The sequence below is a fragment of the Heptranchias perlo genome, chromosome 7 (genome assembly GCF_035084215.1).
Source record: "Heptranchias perlo isolate sHepPer1 chromosome 7, sHepPer1.hap1, whole genome shotgun sequence".
NCBI classification, from domain to species: domain Eukaryota; kingdom Metazoa; phylum Chordata; class Chondrichthyes; order Hexanchiformes; family Hexanchidae; genus Heptranchias; species Heptranchias perlo.
The window spans coordinates 50,574,264-50,593,978 of record NC_090331.1 but is presented as its reverse complement, the minus strand read 5'-3'; the positions used below and the strand labels follow the sequence as shown (position 1 = coordinate 50,593,978).

Here is a 19,715-nt window from a genome sequence, read left to right as displayed (position 1 = left end):
GTCATTATGTTGTTAAAAGGAAACATTGAGATTTCCGCTGTAGTTTTGAACTCTGAACCTGCACTTGTATTTTCATTTTGTAATATCTTGTTTCTCACTATTTAGACGAAGAAAACAATTTTCATGTTGTTGTAAACTGTGGTGAGCCACTCCTAAAGAACAACACCTATTGGCCTTTAGTTAGCGATTTTATAAATATCCTCTCACACCAAAGTGTAGCAAAACGTTTCTTGGAAGATCAGGGCCTTCTTCAGATGTGGATGAATTTTGTTTCCTTCTTTCAAGGTAAGTTTCTTTTCTAAGGATTACATAATTATCATGTTTTCAGAGTCTGCTATTTTAAGTGGCCGTCCAACAATTAGTGCTTGGAACATTTATGCACTGCTTAAATAAAAATGGTATTGCCCCATTCTGTAGACCAGGTCTAAAAATATTGTGAAATAGTTCTTAGTTGAGGGGCTTTTCTATAGAGTTCAGAAGCCTTGAGACTATATTTAAAGTTTTGCTCTCGACCCCAAGCTATATGGTTGACTCTTAATGCTATCTGAAGTGGCCTAACAAGCTGCACAGCTGTAAATGATCATTAGTTTATCCAATCAGGCATAAAGAAGATAAGTCCTGCTAAGTTTGGGATGTGGATCTGTTAACTGAGTATTTTGATCTTTTTACATACCAATGGCAAGGAGGTGTTGCCTTTTTAAATATGCTGTCTGTGAAGTTTGGGCAGGAATAGTACAACCAAAAGACAGTATTAATTGATTAGCTCTCCAACTACAAAGCAGTCAGCAAAAAATGTAAAGATCCCTATGCCTGCTGTTGCCAGATTCTATTCACTTTTGGTTGCATGAAGTGCTAATCTCCTGGGCTGTATAGAGAAGTTTTTCAATTAAATATTTTGTTACTTTCTAAATTTTCCAACTTTAAAGGGTAGTCAGGTGACCTGGTTCTAGCTGCCACAACTGCTGGGTGCACAGTTGTATGTTTCCCTAGTGTTATTTTCCCCTTGGCTAAACTCTTCAACTCCATTTGGTGAAATCCTAACACGTTGAGATTCATAACTTAGCTATGTATTGGGAGCTGGTTGCATTCAACATAGAAACAGTGGAAAGTGATCCTGCCTGCACATGGAGATAATGTCTAGTGTGATTTGTAGGGTGTTTTCTCTCTTCCTTCCTAATGCACTTATCAAAACCCAAGAAAATTTACATAAATAGTGAGAGTCAGAATGAATAAGTGAACTGAAGATTTTGCTTAGTTTTGTTTTGTAACACCAAATACCATGTCTTTCTCTTCCTTTCCTCCCTCCCTGGTTTAATGTGATGAACCTGACTGATACCAGTGCTGGGGAGTAGAACACATGTCAAACTTGATGTCAATATCAGCACCAAGCAGTTCCACATCAGGATTAGGTGCAAAATAAGGTTTCCCCTGATATGCCCCAACTTCAGTTTTAACCTCCAAAGAGCATGCCTCAGTTTCAGAGTGTGGCATTTTTATTTATTATTGTAGTCATTGTTGTGGCCTTTGAGTGAGATTAACAGTTGTTGGCAAGTTAGGAGTTTTCTGCTGTGGCCCACACTCACTGGGGATTGGGTTGAGACAATCCAATCTCCCTCCACAAAGTACTTTTACAGCTAACAGGAAGAGGAGACTTTCACACTGTTAATCCGGACAGGATTCATACCCAAAACCTAGAGAAGAAAGGAAAATGTGCTAACCTTCTGCACAACAGATTTATTTTTAAAAATGAAATTCCTGGGAAACTTTAAACCCATCTTCAGAAAAGTGAGAATCCAGTACTCAAACCTTGAAATTTGCAAGTGATGGTAACAAGACTGTGGTTTATATCATCTTTGAGTTTTTTAGGCTGACAGTAAAATTCTTTTCATTGTCTTGTGTTTTTGTTTATCTAATTTTTCTAGGGATGAATTTAAACAAACGAGAGCTAAATGAGCACGTAGAATTTGAGTCGCAAACATACTATGCTGCATTTGCAGCAGAATTAGAAGCCTGTGCACAGCCAATGTGGGGACTATTAACACATTGTAAAATTAGGGTAAGATATTTTATGTGTTGTCAAGGCATTTGAAATAACATGGAATTGTATAAAATTATACTAATAAATCTGAAATAAATGAAACATTGTAAATGTTGGCGTCGTTACTGGAGTAGATTTAATTCTGAGCTTTAATAAATGATTGAACAACACTGGTAACATCATAGAACAAGGGATTGGATTTGTGGCTCTTGTCGCTTAATGTGCTTGCTTTACTTGGGTGAGTGTGTGATCACGATTTTGTTTTTAGATTGGCTTATTGGATGGTGAGTTGCATGAAGTTGAGCTATTCCATCATAGGAGTAGTAAAAACTGAAATAAAAACAGAAAATCCTGAAGATTCACAGAAGGTCCATCAGTGTTTGAAAAGAAAAAAGACAGATTAACATTTAAGACGGAGACCCATTGTCAGAAGTGAAAGATAGGACCTTTTTATTAGGACTGAAGAAAAGAGGGAGTAAGAGAACAATAAGCAAAAGTCAAGAGTTAGGTATATTGAAGCATGTCATAAAAGGATAATTAATGGGTTTAATGATCTTCAAACAGATATTCTTAAAAAGTTGGAATGAAATATAAAAATCTGGATGGGAAACAAAGATTTCTGCACACTGTGGGGGGAAAAAACATTAAAAGGCCAAAAGGGGCATGGCAATAGCTCAGTACAGCACTAAAATGGTGTGGGATGAGGGGAAATTTTAAAATAGGAGTCAAGCGGAAGACGGGATAAGGTGAATGGGCAAGAAAGTGGGGGAGGTAGCTAAGGTCTGAATTTACTAATGCTAATATTCAGACCAGAAGAAAGGTCCAGGAGAAAGGTGAAGTACTGTACCTGAAGTTTATGTTGAGCTTGGTTAATACAGTTTAAGAGACAGAAAAATCACAGTTGTGGACAAATGGAGACATTTTGTAAAGCAATCCTCCAGTTGGTCTCCTTAATGTAGAGGAAATTGCACCATCAGCAGTGATTGCAATATGCTCAATTGGAAGAAAAACAAATTTATGCTTTGCAAGAAGGAAGACTTTTTTGAGTGGGTGACCTGCTGAGGGAAGAGGGTGTGTGAAGCTATATAACACAGTGTGCCTTAATTTCCAAAAGGGGGTTGATAAAGTATTGCACAAGAGACACGCTCACAAGCTATTATCAATGCTGCAAAATTGATGTGGATTAATATCTGGCTGAAAGGAAGGAAGCAAATAATAGTTGTAAGGGGACCTAGGGCACAGCATTTAGTTAGGTGCTGGGACTCCATTTTCCTAGTATACATAAATGACCAGGAATTGCAGTCTCCAGTCAAGGTAGTTTAAGTCTTTGATGAAGTAACGGAGTGGGTTGATGAGGGTGGTGCGGTTGATGTCACAGATATGATGGGCTGAATGGTCTCCTTCTGTGTCAATTTCTATGATTCTATGTTGTGTATATGGGCTTTCAAAAGGCATTTAATAAAGTACCACATAATAGACTTGTTAGCAAAATTGAAGCCCATGGGATTAAAGGGGCAGTGGCAGCGTGGATATGAAATTGGCTAAGAGACAGAAAGCAGAGAGTAGTGGTAAACAGTTGTTTTTCAGAAGGGAGGGAAGTATACAGTGGTGTTCCCCATGGGTCAGTATTAAGACCACAGCTCTTTTTGATGACCTGGACTTGGGTATAGGGGGCATAATTTCAAAGTTTGCAGATGACACAAAACTTGGAAATGTAGTAAACGATGTGGAGGATAGCAACAGACTTTAGGAGGACTTAAGAGTGGCGAAATGGGCAGACACATGGCAGATGAAATTTAATGCAGAGAAATGTAAAGTGGTACATTTTGGTAGGAAAAATGAGGAGAGGCAATATAAACAAAATGCTACAATTTTAAAGGGGATGCAGGAACAGAGAGACCTGGGGCTGCACATACACAAATCTTTGGAGGTGGCAGGACAAGTTGTTAAGAAAGCCCAGGATCCCGTATACTTTTTTTTAATAGAGGCATGGAGTACAAAAGCAAGGAAGTTATGCTAAATCTTTTTTTAAAAAAAACACAGGTTAGGCCTCAGCTGGAGTATTGTGTTCAATTTTGGGCACCATACTTTAGGAAGGATGTCAAGGCCTTGGAGAGGGTGCAGAAGTGCTTTACTAGAATGGTACCAGGGATAAGGGACTTGAGTTATGTGGAGCGACTGGAGAAGCTGGGGTTGTTCTCCTTAGAACAGATAAGGTTAAGGGGAGATTTGATAGCGATGTACAATATCATGAACGGTTTTGATAGAGCAAATAAGGAGAAACTGTTTCCAGTGGCAGAAGGGTTGGTAACCAGAGGACACAGATTTAAAGTGATCGGCAAAATAGCCATAGGCGACGTGAGACATTTTTTTTTAACGTACGTGTTGTAATCTGGAATGCACTGCCTGAAAGGATGGTGGAAGCAGATTCAATAGTAACTTTCAAAAGGGAATTGGATAAATATTTGAAGGGGAAAAAGATTACAGGGCTATGGGGAAAGAGCAGGGGAATGGGACCAATTGGATAGCTCTTTCAAAGAGCCGGCATGATGGGCCGAATGGCCGCCTCCTGTGCTGTACCTACTATGACAACATCAAAGTAAAGGAGATTGTGTAAGATCTCAACTCCTGAGTCCAAAGAGAACGCAACAGATTTTGCAGCTGGATGATCAGTGGCAAATGAAGTTCAATACAGACAAATGAAAGATACTGTATATTTGATTAAAAAAAAAGTGCATGTACTCCATGGATGGGCTAGAACTTGCAAGAGACCTGAAGCTGAGGCAGTACCAGGTGGCATTAAACAGTTATACTGCCAAATGCGTTGAGTTCTGCTGAATCTCTCCAGGGACCTGGTCAGGCCACACCTGCATTACTGCATGCGGTTCTGGTCTCCACGATATAAAGGTGCAATCCAGGTCCTAGAGGCAGCGTACATGAGTCTGATCTTGGGTCATCTGAGGGAAAAACTATGAGAAACGATAAGGTAGGGCTCTTCAGCCTTGAAGAAATATGTCTGAGGGGACCTTCATATGGAGTTCTAAAAGATACTTAACAGGATAGAGAAAATAAATCTGAAACAATACTTTTAGATACTGCAGGACAAAAGGGCACAGGTTTAGGGTTATAAAGGGCAGTTTTAAGACAGATGTTGGGAAGTATTTTCTACATAGGATGAGCAACAACAGAAATGAGTTGCCAGAAAGAATGTTTGAGGCCAGGACATTGGACTCATTTAATAAAGAACTGGATGTTGTAATGGGAAGATAGTAGAGTTGACATTCTGGAAGAATATAATTAAATGGGTGCATTGACCACCTTCATCTGAATGTATCTTGTGACTATATGAGGGTTTTTGGCACTCTACAATGGTATGGGTAGTGGAAAATGGACACTTATATCTGCCACAGTTGCATGGGAATGCACCAGGGAAAGAGTAGCTGAAAGTGGGGGTAAGATGGAAGTTAAAACTGGTAGCCTGGAGGTTATAGTCACCCCTCAAAGCAAAGCATAAAGGGATAGGAACATTTACTTGGTATTCTTGATACATTCATTTAGTTATCCAAGCCATCTGATTTGGAGGACGAATGGTACAGAGCAACCTGCATGATGATGTCAGAGTGAGCAATCTAATCAGTAACCGGTGAAATAGAGAAATGATTGGTAAATAAGCAGATACAAGGTTATTAATATTGTCATTGCTGAATGCTTAATTGCATTGAATTAGATTGACATTCAACAATCTTGTAATTTGACTAGGATTCTTTTGTGAATTCCTTTGTAGGAGACGCAAGAACACACCAGAACAGTGGTCAGATACTGCCTAGATGCATTGCAGGATTGGTTTGATGCCATCAATTTTGTTGATGAGGTACTGATGAAATAGAGCAGTATGTTTGCAAAATACATTAAATTGAATATAAGCTTTGTCAATTAGAAATAAAGTACATGTGGTTAAAGAAGGTAAGTTGTAATGGAGAACTTTCATTGATAGTACACTCCCGAATTGAGCAAATTTAAAAAAAAAAGAAATATAATGTTTATTACCTTCATCTGCTGCTGAAACCCTCATCCATGCCTTTGTTACCTCTAGACTTGACTATTCCAATGCTCTCCTGGCTGGCCTCCCATCTTCCACTCTCCATAAACTTGAGCTCACCCAAAACTCTGCTGCCCGTATCCAAACTTGCACCAAGTCCCGTTCACCCATTACCCCTATGCTCACTGACCTGCATTGGTGCCTGGTCTGGGAACATCTAGATTTTAAAATTCTCATCCTTGTTTTCAAACACTTCCATGGCCTCACCCCTCCCTATCTCCAAAATCTCCTCCAGCCCTACAACCCCCCCCCAGCCCGAGATCCCTGCCCTCCTCCAATCCTTGCCTCTTGCGCATCTCTGATTTTTAAAATCACTCCGTCGTTGGTGGCCGTGCCTTCAGCTGCCTCGGTCCTAAGTTCAGGAATTCCCTCCCTTAAATCTCTGCGTGTCTCTCCTCCTTTTAAGATGCTCCTTAAACCTACCTCTGTGACCACCTGTCCTAATATATGTGGTTTGGTGTCAAATTTTGTTTGATAACACTCCTGTGGAGCGCTTTGGGACGTTTTACTACTTTAAAGGCATTATATGAATGCAAGTTGTTTTTGTTGTTACAGGAGGTATGTTTAAAAATAACATTTTCTCAGCTGCGTGGCAACGTGCTATTCCATGTCTCCAGATTTGCCAGAAAATCACTCAGTTGATGTCACCAGTACATTTTGTCAGAAGTTGGCTCTTCAGGGACCAGTACAGGTTGCCATTGTTTTGGTCCTTTTGAGGAGATATCCAAACTCAATCATTTGTTCCAGCTAGGTACTGTTTTGTACTTGGCTGATAATGATGTTCTCAGGCACAGACAGTTTGTTATCCAAGACTGGAATACTTAAATTAGTTCCAAATCTCCACCTGGTTGCCAGTGTTCAGCAGCTTAATAGCTTGACTGGCATTGAGGGAAAGACTTTGGAATGCTGTGTGGCACAGGGGCCCAAAAGTGGAGGGGGAAAATATAGCAGACATTATAGTGAGTGGTATTAATTCTTTTGTCCTGTATTGCAAATGAGGGATCCCATAAAAAGGACCTTTTTATACATTCAAGTGGTGGGCATGTCATATAAGTACACAGTGCAGTCATCAGAGGCTCTCCCCTCTACCCAAGATCTTTAATAAGTGGCTATCTGTAATAGCTGAACACTTGGAGTTACTTAGAATCATAGAATCTTAAAGCACAGCAGGAGGCCATTTGGCCTGTCGTGCCTGTGCCAGCTCTTTGAAAGAGCTGTCCAATTAGTCCCACTCCCCTGCTCTTTTCCCCCATAGCTCTGCAAATTTGTCCACTTCAAGTATTGATCCAATTTCCTTTTGAAAGTTATTATTGAATCTGCTTTCAGCAGTGCATTCCAGATCATAACAATTTGCTGAAAAAACATTTCTTCCCTCATGTCGCCTCTGGTTCTTTTGCTAATTACTTTAAATCTGTGTCCTCTGGTTACCGACTCTTCTGCCACTAGAAACAGTTTCTCCTTATTTACTCGATCAAAACCTTTCATGATTTTGAACACCTCTGTCAAATCTCCCCATAACTTTCTCTGCTCTAAAGGGGAGCAACCCTAGATTCTCAAGTCTCTTCACATAACTGAAATCTTTCATCCCTGGTACCATTCTAGCAAATCTCCTCTGCACTCTCTCTAAGGCATCCTTCCTAAAGTGTGATGCCCAGAAATGAACATAATATTCCAGCTGGTGCGTAACCAGTGTGTTTTTAAGGTTAAGCATAACTTCTTTGTTTTTGTACTCTATGCCTCTATTAGTAAAGCCCAGGATTCCATATGCCTTTTTAACAGCCTTCTCAACTTGTCCTGCCACCTTCAAAGACTTGTATATATCCACTCCCAGGTCTCTCTGTTCCTGCACCCCCTTTGAAATTGTACCATTTCATTTATGTTGCCTCTCTTCATTCTTCCTACCAAAATGAATCACTCCACACTTCTCTGCATTCAATTTCATCTGCCATGTGTCTGCTCATGCCACCAGTCTGTCTGAGTCCTCCTGAAGTCTATTACTATCCTCCTCACTGTTTACTATATTTCCGAGTTTCGTGTCATCTGCAAACTTCGAAATTATGCCCTGTATACCCAAGTCCAGGTCATTAATATGTATCAGTTGTACAGGGCATTGGTTAGTCCCCATCTGGAGTACTGTGTTCTGTTTGGGCACCAAACCTCAGGAAAGATCGGCCTTGGAAGGGGTAAAGCCCAGAGTCACTAGAATGATACCAGGGCTTAAAGGCTTAAATTATGACATTATAGGTTGCATAAACTTGGGTTGTATTCCCTTGAGTTTAAAAGGCTGAGATATGATCCAATTGTGGTGTTTAAAATGATAAAGGAATTCGATATGGTCGATGCAGAGGAACTATTTCTCTGGGGGAATCCAGAACAAGAGAACCTAATCTTAAAATTAGAGCTAGGGCACCTAGGAGTGACTTAAGGAAGCATTTCTTATACAAAGGATGGTGGAAATGTGGAACTTGCTCCCCCAAAAGGTTCGGTCAATTGAAATGTTCAAGACTGTGAACAATAGATTTTTGTTACGCAAGGTTTGCAAGGGAAAAAGAGCAAAGGCGGGGTAAATGGAGTTGAGGTACAGATCAGCCCTGATCCAATTGAATGGTGGAACAGCTCAAGGGGCTGAATGGCCTACTGTTCTTGTGTCCATCCTTGATTAATCAGTGTTATGGTGGTCAGGTGATTTTGCATTCAGTGAGGCACTTGAAATTGGACAAATGCAAAAATTTTGATAACTGCCCAGTGCCAATCTGGAGCCTGATAACAGACATGTGAGGTGCATGGTCCATTCTTCTCATTGGACTCTACAAGTAGTAACTTTTATGGTTGGACTTAGTTGTCTTGGAGAGAACTGAGTTATGTCTGTTTACCCTGAATCTTGTATGCTGGTATTTGCATTAATGAATGTAAGCATCTGTCTTTTGGAAGGGAGGTGCTTGAAATCTGATTGTGACTTCATAAAAAGGGACTTCCCACATCAATTCTTTAAGTCTTAAGATCCCAGATTGTTCAGCTGCTCATACTAATACATTAATGGAGGTATGTTTTAAACCTATGGCCTCAATAGATTTTAACAGTAAAGGCTGGGGAACAGGTTTTTTACCTGCTCTCATGGATAAAATGGGTAGCATAACATGACATAAAAGGGAGTTTTTCAAAAAAGCCTCCTTTTAATTTCAATTGCAGCAATATGTTTTTATAATCCAAATGCATTCTCTCATACATATATTTTGGTGTAAATAAGGGGTTTCTTTCAGTGTGAGACTTTAAAGATTTAATAAAAAAATTCAAATGGTCTGCTCTGAAGTTGGAAATTTGATTTTAAAAACACATATCTGATTCAGCCATGGAATTCCTCTACCTGATTAATTCCATTCATTCCCGCAAAGATGTTCAGATTGAAGCCTTGGTAAATGCTGCTATGGAGCAAGCGGCTAAGAGTTACATCAGGATGGTCTAGCTGCCCTGTGAAAACCTTAGCAACGTATACTTGTGGACAGTTCTAATGTTTTTTTTGTCCCCAGACTGAAACTTGTTAAAGATTGATATACTGTCTTCATTATTCTCTTTTACTGTGATGGCACAGCCCAGATCAGGAACTCGCCGTGTGGGAGAATCATGGGTGCAAACTCGCATCCTACCACTCTGTGGCACAACGCTGTCCAAAAGGCAATCTTATTAATGTCCTGGATTGTGCATGCCCTGATGTTTTTATGCAACAGTTGGGATGTAATCCTATTGATAATGTATAAAATGCATTTTGACGCAAAAACATTTAGGCCTGACCCATTCAGTTCTGCCCTGCATGAAATTGTGTTCTATTGGTTGTCATGGTCTATAATAAATTTGAGTAGCATTTTGTAATGTTAGGAACGATATTTATTTTCAAGTGTTAAAAGTAAACTTGATGGTAATATGTAGAAGAGCTTCAGATTGGTTTCTTATTCTTGTTTTTTTTAATCTAGCCTGCTCCTAACCAGGTTACATTTCACTTGCCTCTTCATCGTTACTATGCTATGTTTCTGAGCAAGGTAAAGTCATATTCAAAATGGTATCTTTATTTTTATAAATAAACAGTTTTTAATAACGTAAAAGCTGTTCCACATGTTCAAAGATTGGTATCATGGAAGTACAAGTGCTGTCACTAAAGTGTACAGAGTAATTTGCAACTTCGTCGCCTGGGCAGTAACCTGGCAAATTTCATCGCCTGCCCATTATAGAACCTGCCCTATTTTCGTTCCGTTGCAGTCAGTGGAACGAAAATCAGGTGGGCGATCTGCTCTGCCAGGTTGTTGCCCAGGTGATTAAGTTGAAAACTACCCCGGTACAATGTGATGGTCGTCATGACTTAGCTAACACAATAGAGAGCCATATATCCAAGTTTGCTGATGGTGACACAGTAAGTAGTGTAGAAGGGAGCGTAAAATTACAAAGTGACATTGAGTGAGTGAGAGGGCAAAACTGTGATAGATGGATTCCAACACAAGTAAGTGTGAGGTCATCCATTTTGAACCAAAAAAGAATAGTTTTTCTCTAAATGGTGAACAGTGGAGGTCCAAAGAGATTTAGGGGTCCATGTACACACTAAAATGTAGCGGTCAGGTATAAAAAATAATCAAAAAGGTTAATGGTATGTTAGCCCTTATGTCTAGAGGGCTAGAATATAAAGGGGAGGAAGTTTTGCTGCAGCTATTCAAAGCCCTGGTTGGACCACATCTGTGTACAGTTCTGGGCACAGTACCTTAGAACAGATATATTGGCCTTGGAAAGATATATTGGCCTTGGCCATTCAGGAGAAAAATTAGGAAACACTTCTTCATACAAAGGGTGGTAGAAGTGTGGAACACTCTCTGAAAAAGCAGTAGATGCTAGCTCAATTAATAATTTTAAATCTGAGATCGCTGGATGTTTGCTAGCCATGGGTATTAAGGGATTTGGAGCCAAGGCAGATAAATGGAGTTAGGATACAGATCAGCCATGATCTCATTAAATGGTGGAACAGGCTCGAGGGGCTGAATGGCTTACTCCCGTTGCTATGTGAAATTCTTGCACCCACTTGTATTGTCACTTTTTTAATTCAATAAAATTTTAGTCATTTAAAGCATAGCTGTGAGTAGATATTGAATTTTCCCAATGTCCACTTCAAAAAAACCCAATACAAATATGAATTATGTCCTTTCAAAGTGGGCTGTACCTGAAGAAAGTAGGGTCCTGTAGTTCTCACTAAAAGTCTGTCACTGGTAATGGTGGGAGCAACTTGAGTTGAATTGAGAGCATTACACAAAAATGGTATTGCAAACCATTAAAACGTTGACTAAATGTGAAATTATATTTCCCTGTAGCATATTGGTACTAATAGGCAAAATAAGCCTATTGGCAACAATAGGGTTGATATTAACCCCCTTGGGGGGTGGGTATAAACTTAAAATCACGAAACCCGACCCCGACCTTGTGTGTATGTTCCTGCTGCCATTTTTACAGTGGCCGGCTGCCTGGCTTGCCTGTGTCCTGTCTTGGAGAGGCGGGACACTTCATTATAATATTTAAATCAGGTTCCCACAGTGCAGTTGGGAACCTGATTTAAATTTAACAGTTGCTGGCAGGGTTACCCAGGGCTCGGGAAACCTGGCAGCGTAATGGAGATGGGAGCAGCCGGCTCCAGAAGGTAAGTGTTTTTTAGAGCACGCCTGTTGAGCCAGGAGGAGCAGGAGTGTTCCCCACGTCCCCTTGGGCAAACCTTCTGCTGATCGCACCCTTTTCTCGATGCCGCGATCAGCCACTTCAGTGCAAACAACATTTTTATAATTTGTCATAAGAATGTCAAATGTTAATTGCAAGATAAATAATGGATGTAGTAATGGATAAACTTAATATATATCCTCAGAGTACTATAATATATATTTTGATGTTTTGACCACTTTACAGGCTATTAGATGTCAGCAACTGGATCTAGATTCACTTTTGCCAGATCAAGAGATGCTAATGAAAATGATGGTTCATCCACTTCAAATTCAGGTACTTTCATCTGTCTTGTTGCATGTAATTTAAGCTGTAAGGTATTGAGGTGCTTGTTGCCACCAACTTCAAGTCTACACGGTATGCTTCCTACAAGTGTAGTGCTTGGTGCTGATTACACTTCCGGTCACACTTTTTTGTTGCACTTTTTTGATTGGCTCTAGATGTAACAGTGGCAAATTGGAACTGAAGGGGTAGGAAATGTATGAAGAAAGCAGGTGTAAAACTACCAAGGAGGAATTACTAAGGGCCTGTGAAAACTGCCAATTCTGAATGACCAGTCAGGAGAACATACAAATCAAAGGAAAAAGGCCAATCAAAAATGTCTTCTTGTATGCCATTTTTTTCTCTGACTGAAAATTGTAATCGCCTAAAGAGTGTTTTAACTAAAAACAAATCAAAAGTTATTTGTTTCACAACAGCTTGACTAAATTTATCCAATGAATTGTTTTTTGTGTTTTCTAAAATCTACATTAAAATATTTACTTTGAGCCTGTCTAGCCTATCTCAAAAGCCTGGGCTTGGACTGGATATTTTTTTCCCAGAACAAGTTGAACAACCACACCCGAGCATGTGCAGTTTGTAGACTTTCCAAGCATGCATCAGTAGCTTTTTCTCTGGATTTTCCAAGTACAAGCTTCATTTTCTCATTCTGTGACAGCATTTCTGTTTGAAAATGACTTTGAAACCACCTGGAGAATTTCAAAACAATAAATTCAGCTAATTTTTCACATTTTTAGAGACACTAGAGAGGGAAAGCATGCGAGAGTTAGCTTGAGAGAGAAACGAGATTAGCTGTGGGAGCAACAAAACATTGGTCTGATTGTAATTATGAATTTTTAAAATGTTTGTTATCCTGGAAGGTTTATTTGAGAGTTTTTTTAAGGAAAAAAAATTAATTGAATTTTCAGTTAAGCAAAGCAATATGTGGGTAAGGAAGTATATGATGCTAATTCACAACTTTCATGCAAAAATGGACAGTTTACAAAAAACAGAATTTGACTTATTCAGTCATTGGAAATCAGTGATGCTGAGAATATGTTGTGTTAAATAATATAACTGCCCCATTATTATAAAGCAATACTACAGGTGATCCCTTAATGTTGTAATAAAAGTTTTGAATTATCCATGGGAAGGAAATCATTCTAACTTGTGGCAGTTGAATTGAAACTGGGCAGATACATGTCAATCTTCATCAAATTTGAGCTTTGTGAAAAAGTAGTGCTTGTATATCTGAAAAAATAGAAATGTTTTGGATTCGATAGAATTTCTGGGAGAAGCCCGGCATCTCCACCGGGCGTGGGTGTAGATGGAAGATCTGCCCAGGTTTTCCTCCCCACCAACCCACCACTGGAATTTTCTGGCCTTCTCTGAACAAGGCAGAATGCAGGTTATCTCCCATCTTCTGCCACCAACTACTCCCCCTAGCATTTAAGCCAGGGTTGAGGATCAGAATTTTGGCCTCGTGTGTGTGTGTGTGTGTGTGTGTGTGTGTTTTCGTTCTTTTGTCTCCATGTAATGGGTTAGTATATATGTGTATTAACAACTGAGTGCCTATTGTACTTTTGTTTTTTTAGGCTAGTCTATCAGAAATACACAGCAACATGTGGGTTAGAAATGGTCTGCAGATTAAAGGGCAGGCTATGACCTATGTGCAGTCCCACTTTTGCAACTCTATGATTGACCCAGATATCTTCCTTCTGCAGGTATGCTTATACTTGATGTCTTAAGGTTTGCTGTGGTTCAAGTATAGTGTATGTGCTGGAATTTTGATTCAGCATGTTCAAATTGTTTAAGTTTATTGTTACAGAAGGTAAAATTAATTTTAGAATATCAATTTTTTTCTTCTAGGTTTGTGCTTCCAGGCTGGACCCAGATTATTTTGTTTCATCTGTTTTTGAAAGGTGAGCACAATAAATAATGTGCCAGGCTAAGCTGTTATAAATATGGATATGTATTTACTAATGACTGTTTTACCTTTGTGTGTAACCTTGTGCTTTTGTTTAGATTTAAAGTGGTGGATGTACTGACAATGGCATCACAGCATCAAAATGCAGTACTTGATACAGAACATGAAAGATCTATGCTTGAGGGAGCCTTAACTTTCCTTGTCATTTTACTGAGTCTTCGCATTCATTTAGGTAAGGTCATACCTGAATTTACTTATTTCTATGGATCAGATTTTTGTGGGGATCCCACTTCCCTCCAGTTGTGGTCTATTATTTATTTTCTTTAGTCTGGGAGCTTCAGAAAGTTTTAAATAAAAAATCAGCTTTTAAAACATTTTCTTGATTAATTCTGCTTTTTCCCAGCACTACTGAGTTTGGCAAGGAAATGCACTGTGTGGGGTTCTGATCCATATAGACCAGGAATGCCCCAGTTTCGGTCCCTGGTCTGTGCTAAGTTAGCTCTACTATAGTTAGCTTTCCTGTCCCTGGACTTGGGGAGGGGAAAAATGCCCAGGGTTCCCATTTCTGTTAGCTGCTCAGTGGCTTCTGTTAAAGGGGTGTGTCGATGCCCTCATGGTCTGTATAGCCTGCTGATGCTAACCCAAAAATTACCATTTGAGTGAGGTACTTGAGGCTTGCTATAGCCTGTGGAGTTATACACTGCCATCAGTCATTGCCTTCAGAAGAGGGAAAAAAAGTGGGAGTGGGGTTCAGTGGGAAGTACTGGGAGATGATAAATGGCCTAGGATAATTTGCCGTCGGATTTTATACTCTTGGGTGTTGAAGTTAACACTCCTGTTAATTCTTGGGCAGCCTCAAGAGTACATCATATAAATGTATAATTGACAATGGTCATGCTGAGTCAGTATCTTGGAATTTCCTACTAAACACCATTCTGAGAGCATCATCAGTACAAGAATTGCAGCGGTTCAAGGAGATAGCCCACTACCACCATCTTGGGAAAACTAGGGATGGGCAATAAAATCAGCCATGCCAGGGTCACCCAAGCCCCAAGAACAAACAAATAAGTTAGGATTTTAAATGAGGCATATGGTGGTGGTCATACAAAACTATGCAGTGGAACAAATGAGTTCTTTCACATCAAAAAAAATGCTGAAAATTACTTCAAGAAAATGAACCACTATGAATTTTGAAATAAGTAATTCAAACCTTGCCACTGGCTCTCTGCAGCTGAGTGGAGTTAGGCAAGGTCTGCAGAAGAGTTGGTGGAGTATGCCTGCAGAAACGGATTTCACAACTGGGGCCTTCCTACTTCTAGGCATATTCTTTGTGTCACAGGCTCGGATTGGCAAGTTTCGCTCAGGTGCTTTATCCATATGTTTCTCTTAAGGGGCATAAGGCTTTACCACAGCTGGGGGAGTCACCTTTTAAGCTACTAAGAATGGGAGCTTTGCATGTTTACTGATAGTGGAGGATGCTTTGTACTAGCAAGGGCTCTTTGGGCATGCTGATATAGAAGCATGTCAAGACTTCAGTGGCCACGGTGAATGTTCATAAGGCCTGGAGGTGGGGTTGGGTGGGTGGGGCGAAGAGAGAGAGGGAGGGGTGTACTCTTCTGATTGTAGTTCTGCTAGCACTGTTGGGGTTGGTTGGAACTTTTGAAGCCTTTATTGGGTGAGGTATATGTGGTGCAGAATTATGTTGCTGGTGGAGTCATGAGAGTCTGCTCCATTGTGTCCCTCCATTCATCCCATTTTAGTCGGTAGTCCAGATCTTTCCCCTTGGTTACTATAAGGGTTTCTGGTGTTATGGAAGATGGAACGCAGTGGAGGAAGATGTCTGTGGGTGAACTTTGTGCTCTGTGGGTACAGTTCTAAAGGGGTTGTTTACTGCTGGGTTTTGGAAAGCATAGCAAGAAACTGGAAATAGTGTTAAGATATAGACAGAAGAATTGTCAAGTATGATAGTTTGCTGGAAGATCATGATGCTCCTTACGCAAAAGGTTGGCTATCTCAGTAATACCTTATGCTATGCTGTGAGGCCACTTGAATTGCCTCTAGGATATTGCTGGTTGCAGCATAGTGTGGAAGAGGGCTGACCAGCCCAAACTTTGATGCAGGCTTTTCTCAAAACCAGTGATGCTAACTGTACTATGGGATGTTTCTAGATGTTTGGCCTCTGAAGATCTGTGATGGGGATGGTGTGTGAGGGGGAGAAAATAGGGCTGTGCTTGCTTCCATACCCAGTCAGGGGTTGTGGGAGTGTCCTTATTCCAGGCAACTATTACCTGGAGCTGCATTGGCCATTAATAGCTGAAGTTCAGGAGGCTTGTTCTGCTCTTCCATTTGGGGAGCTAGTTCATCAGTGCCTTGGCGGTCTCTCCATCAATCCACGGTACCATAATTTCATTTTCAGGCCCAGGATCTTTAGAAAGAGCCGCCCCTCTGAGACAGAAAAGTCTCTTTTATATATAACTAGAACTTGGATTACTGGCTTTGGTCCACTCAGTGGCTGCCTTATGGAAGCAGCTCAGACCATGCTGTTGAAATGTCTTGCTCTTTTCAAAATGACTGCACGGAGATGAAAGGACACCAGGATTTTATTAAAACAAAACACCAAGAATCTGGCTTTATTTTATTCCATTTTCCTCTGTTGAGTATTCTGTATAAACGAGACAGTATAATGTAAATATCTGGAGGTAAACCAAAACTCAATAGCTAATGCAAGTACTAAATAAGCAGCTAGAAAGCAGCAATATGGCAAGACTCGTGGGGAGAAATAAATGACGGACTAATTATATACTGGCTAGCAGAATTTTAAGTCACCTGGATTTTTGGCTAACTTGTTACTTCGTTAGGAGACAATCTGGCAACTTGAAAAGTTGCCTGCACAGCCTGCATATATAGTTTGAATATTTAATTTAATTGTTCTTTGTCATCTCAGTAATAGTTTTCATTTAAGAACATAAAAACATATCTGGTAGAATCCCAAACTCATCTATATAACCTGAAGAAATGTTTAAAAATCTGATTCTTGAATCTTTGTAGTTACCTTTTAAAAATCTTGTTGAAGGGCAAGGAAGTATGAAAGTATTTTTCATTCATTGCACTCTGCAAATGCCAAATCCCTCAGTAAATTGTAACTAGTTTCATAGCACTAAATTTGTATTGAGTCAGATGATTTCATTTTCTGAACTACAGTCTGTATAATACTGTGCAGTAATAAATTTTGTGTCAAAAATGACAACTTGTATTCATCTGCAGATTTGATCAGTACCTTAACATTCGTTCATTTTTATTTCAGGGATGTCAGATGATGAGATCCTGAGGTCAGAAATGGTAGCACAGCTCTGCATGAGTGACAGAACACACAGTACCTTATTAGAGTTAATATCCTTTTGAGGCAGTTCGGAATTTGGTACAATGTGGCTTTAGTTTTGCTAGTTAAACATTTAGCGTGGTCCTGCTAGTATTCAAATTGGACACTTTGCTAATATCTTAATTTGTCTGGAAATATAAAAATTGGTTCTATTCATGTAGAAGTTGTTTACTCTTATATTGGTTCATATTTTATAGTATCTATTTTTCTTGAAATGCTTTAGGTTTAATTTTTACAGTTTGAAAGATGTTTAAGTCTATTACTAGAACATCAAACTTCCACTGAAAATGTAAAGTAATTCTGGAGCTGTTTGGCATTGCTCAGCTTCAGGAAACCACGTATCTTATGCATTTGGGTAATCTCTTCCTGATGGTGGGTCGAGTTCCATATTTAAGGTCAAAGTTCAGTGCTGTGCATTGCATGCTACCATCGCTTGTTTTTATCTGCCCTAGACCTCTAACATTCATCTGTCTTATCTGTTTAATTAAATCTAGCTTCTAGTGTATGTCCATAGTGTCACACCTTGCAAAGCCATTACAGCTCTGAAAGGTGCTGCATTTTCTTAGAAAAGAACTCGTGATTGGATCAAATAATCATTATTTGTTAAGTTAATTATGCTGATTTGGCTCAAATATCCAATTCACTAAATGCGTTGCCATCAAAAACAGTTTCATTCATGGAGACTAGTCGACGATCAGTATCCAGAACAAAACCATCAATAAAATTACTTTTTTTTTCCCCAGAGATACCATTTACAAACCAGAAAGCATCCACCAGACCAACCAAATTGCTGAAACAATTTTGCTCCAACTTTTAAAAAAAAATCACTAAACCTATCCATAGACGTAACTATTTTATCCTAGGAGTCTCTTCTGTACAGACTTGGTGCTTTCTTTGGAGCTTGAGCTGGCATTCAACTCAGTTCTGAGTTTTGGAGTGTTTTTCTAAGCTTTCCCGTCAATATTTCCTGGCCTTGTGAGCATGCTTCACTTCCGTTCACAGCCTGGAGACATTTAGGCTGCCATTTTTATATATGCCTGTTAAAATTGTGTTCCTGGTACAATCTCTTTCTGTGCTGCTGCAACAAGTAAATAAATTAAATTGAATGTGTTTTTCCTTCTGCATTGAAGATTTCAGAAATAAAATTGGGCTGTACAAACTCTAGTGCTGCCAAGCTGCAGACCCACTTTTACCCCTGAATGCTGTCAGACCACACCCTTCCCAGTTCTGCTACAGCCCCAACTCCCTCTCCCAAATGCCAGATTTCAGACCCTATTCACCTCCTGTTTCACTCCCTCTGAGCTCCCTTTTGCTTCCATCTGACACAACAACCCCAGGCTCCAAACACCTAAGTTTCTCTAACTCTTAACTCTGCAAGTTGCACCAGTGCCTGCACAGCCTGTCCCCACTTGATCCTGCTATCCTTTGCTGAAGTTTATTGGTTTGCAGTTGACCTCATCTTACTAGCAGGCTTTTCAGTTCACTTTTGAAAAGATAAAAGAATGCATGTGTGATTTATAGTATCCAATACACACAATGAGAGGTCTTAATGTTACGATCCCAGGTCTTGCTATCGTTTAACTAGATAGTGGGCAGTAAAGCTATTTTCCAGGTTGTTGGACACGTTAGATCTGCTTATTCAAGTGGCTAGTCATGTTGAGCTGGAGACAATATCTACCATAAAACCATATATATTTGTGACGAGTGTGTCCTCCAACTCACTGTAAGCAATGCTAAGGGTGATTTATTAGCTTTTGTAATTTGCTTTTTTAAAAAAAAATAGAAATTGCTAGCACTTGTCTTCCCACTCTACTTTTTAAATGTTTCTATGTCCATTATGCATGTCTGCCTTCTCTAACGTGATAAAATGATTTCTTTGCATCTCCCTTGCTTCCTCTTTCTCTAGCCCTCCTGTGCAGAAGATCAACAGAATACATGTATTTCACAATTTGCTTTTCTCAATGTGTGTATATATAGTAAAGGTCAATGAGGGGAATATGCAAATTAATCCATATGATGTTTGATCACATGAAGGGCAAGTGAACTTGACAGCCTCTCGCAAGTGAATTCTATGAATTTTACTCCCATGTACATATCTATCAAAAGTTGAACTGTTTGACATTGTTTGTCAAAAATACCTGTTATCTGGTGACTCAGGTGGTAGAAAGTAAACTTTATTTGTCTTACTCACAAATCTCCTGTAGCATTGCTCATGTTATTTTCAGGAACAGGTGTTATGTCAGGAGGTATTATCACGGACATGGATTTGTCG

The 19,715-nt window shown here is 39.6% G+C and overlaps 1 protein-coding gene across 4 annotated transcripts in view; it reads left to right on the top strand.

Annotated features, from left to right (window-relative positions):
- Positions 1-19,715, top strand: part of ubr3 (ubiquitin protein ligase E3 component n-recognin 3) — a 323,662-nt gene that overhangs the window by 41,625 nt on the left and 262,322 nt on the right. For all 4 annotated transcript variants that reach the window (XM_067987503.1, XM_067987502.1, XM_067987501.1 and 1 more), the window contains exons 9-17: positions 106-285; positions 1,923-2,056; positions 5,823-5,909; positions 10,106-10,171; positions 12,066-12,155; positions 13,733-13,861; positions 14,007-14,059; positions 14,163-14,296; positions 17,369-17,456. In XM_067987503.1, coding sequence (XP_067843604.1) covers positions 106-285; positions 1,923-2,056; positions 5,823-5,909; positions 10,106-10,171; positions 12,066-12,155; positions 13,733-13,861; positions 14,007-14,059; positions 14,163-14,296; positions 17,369-17,456 — 961 coding nt within the window. The remainder of the gene's footprint in view (positions 1-105; positions 286-1,922; positions 2,057-5,822; positions 5,910-10,105; positions 10,172-12,065; positions 12,156-13,732; positions 13,862-14,006; positions 14,060-14,162; positions 14,297-17,368; positions 17,457-19,715) is intronic.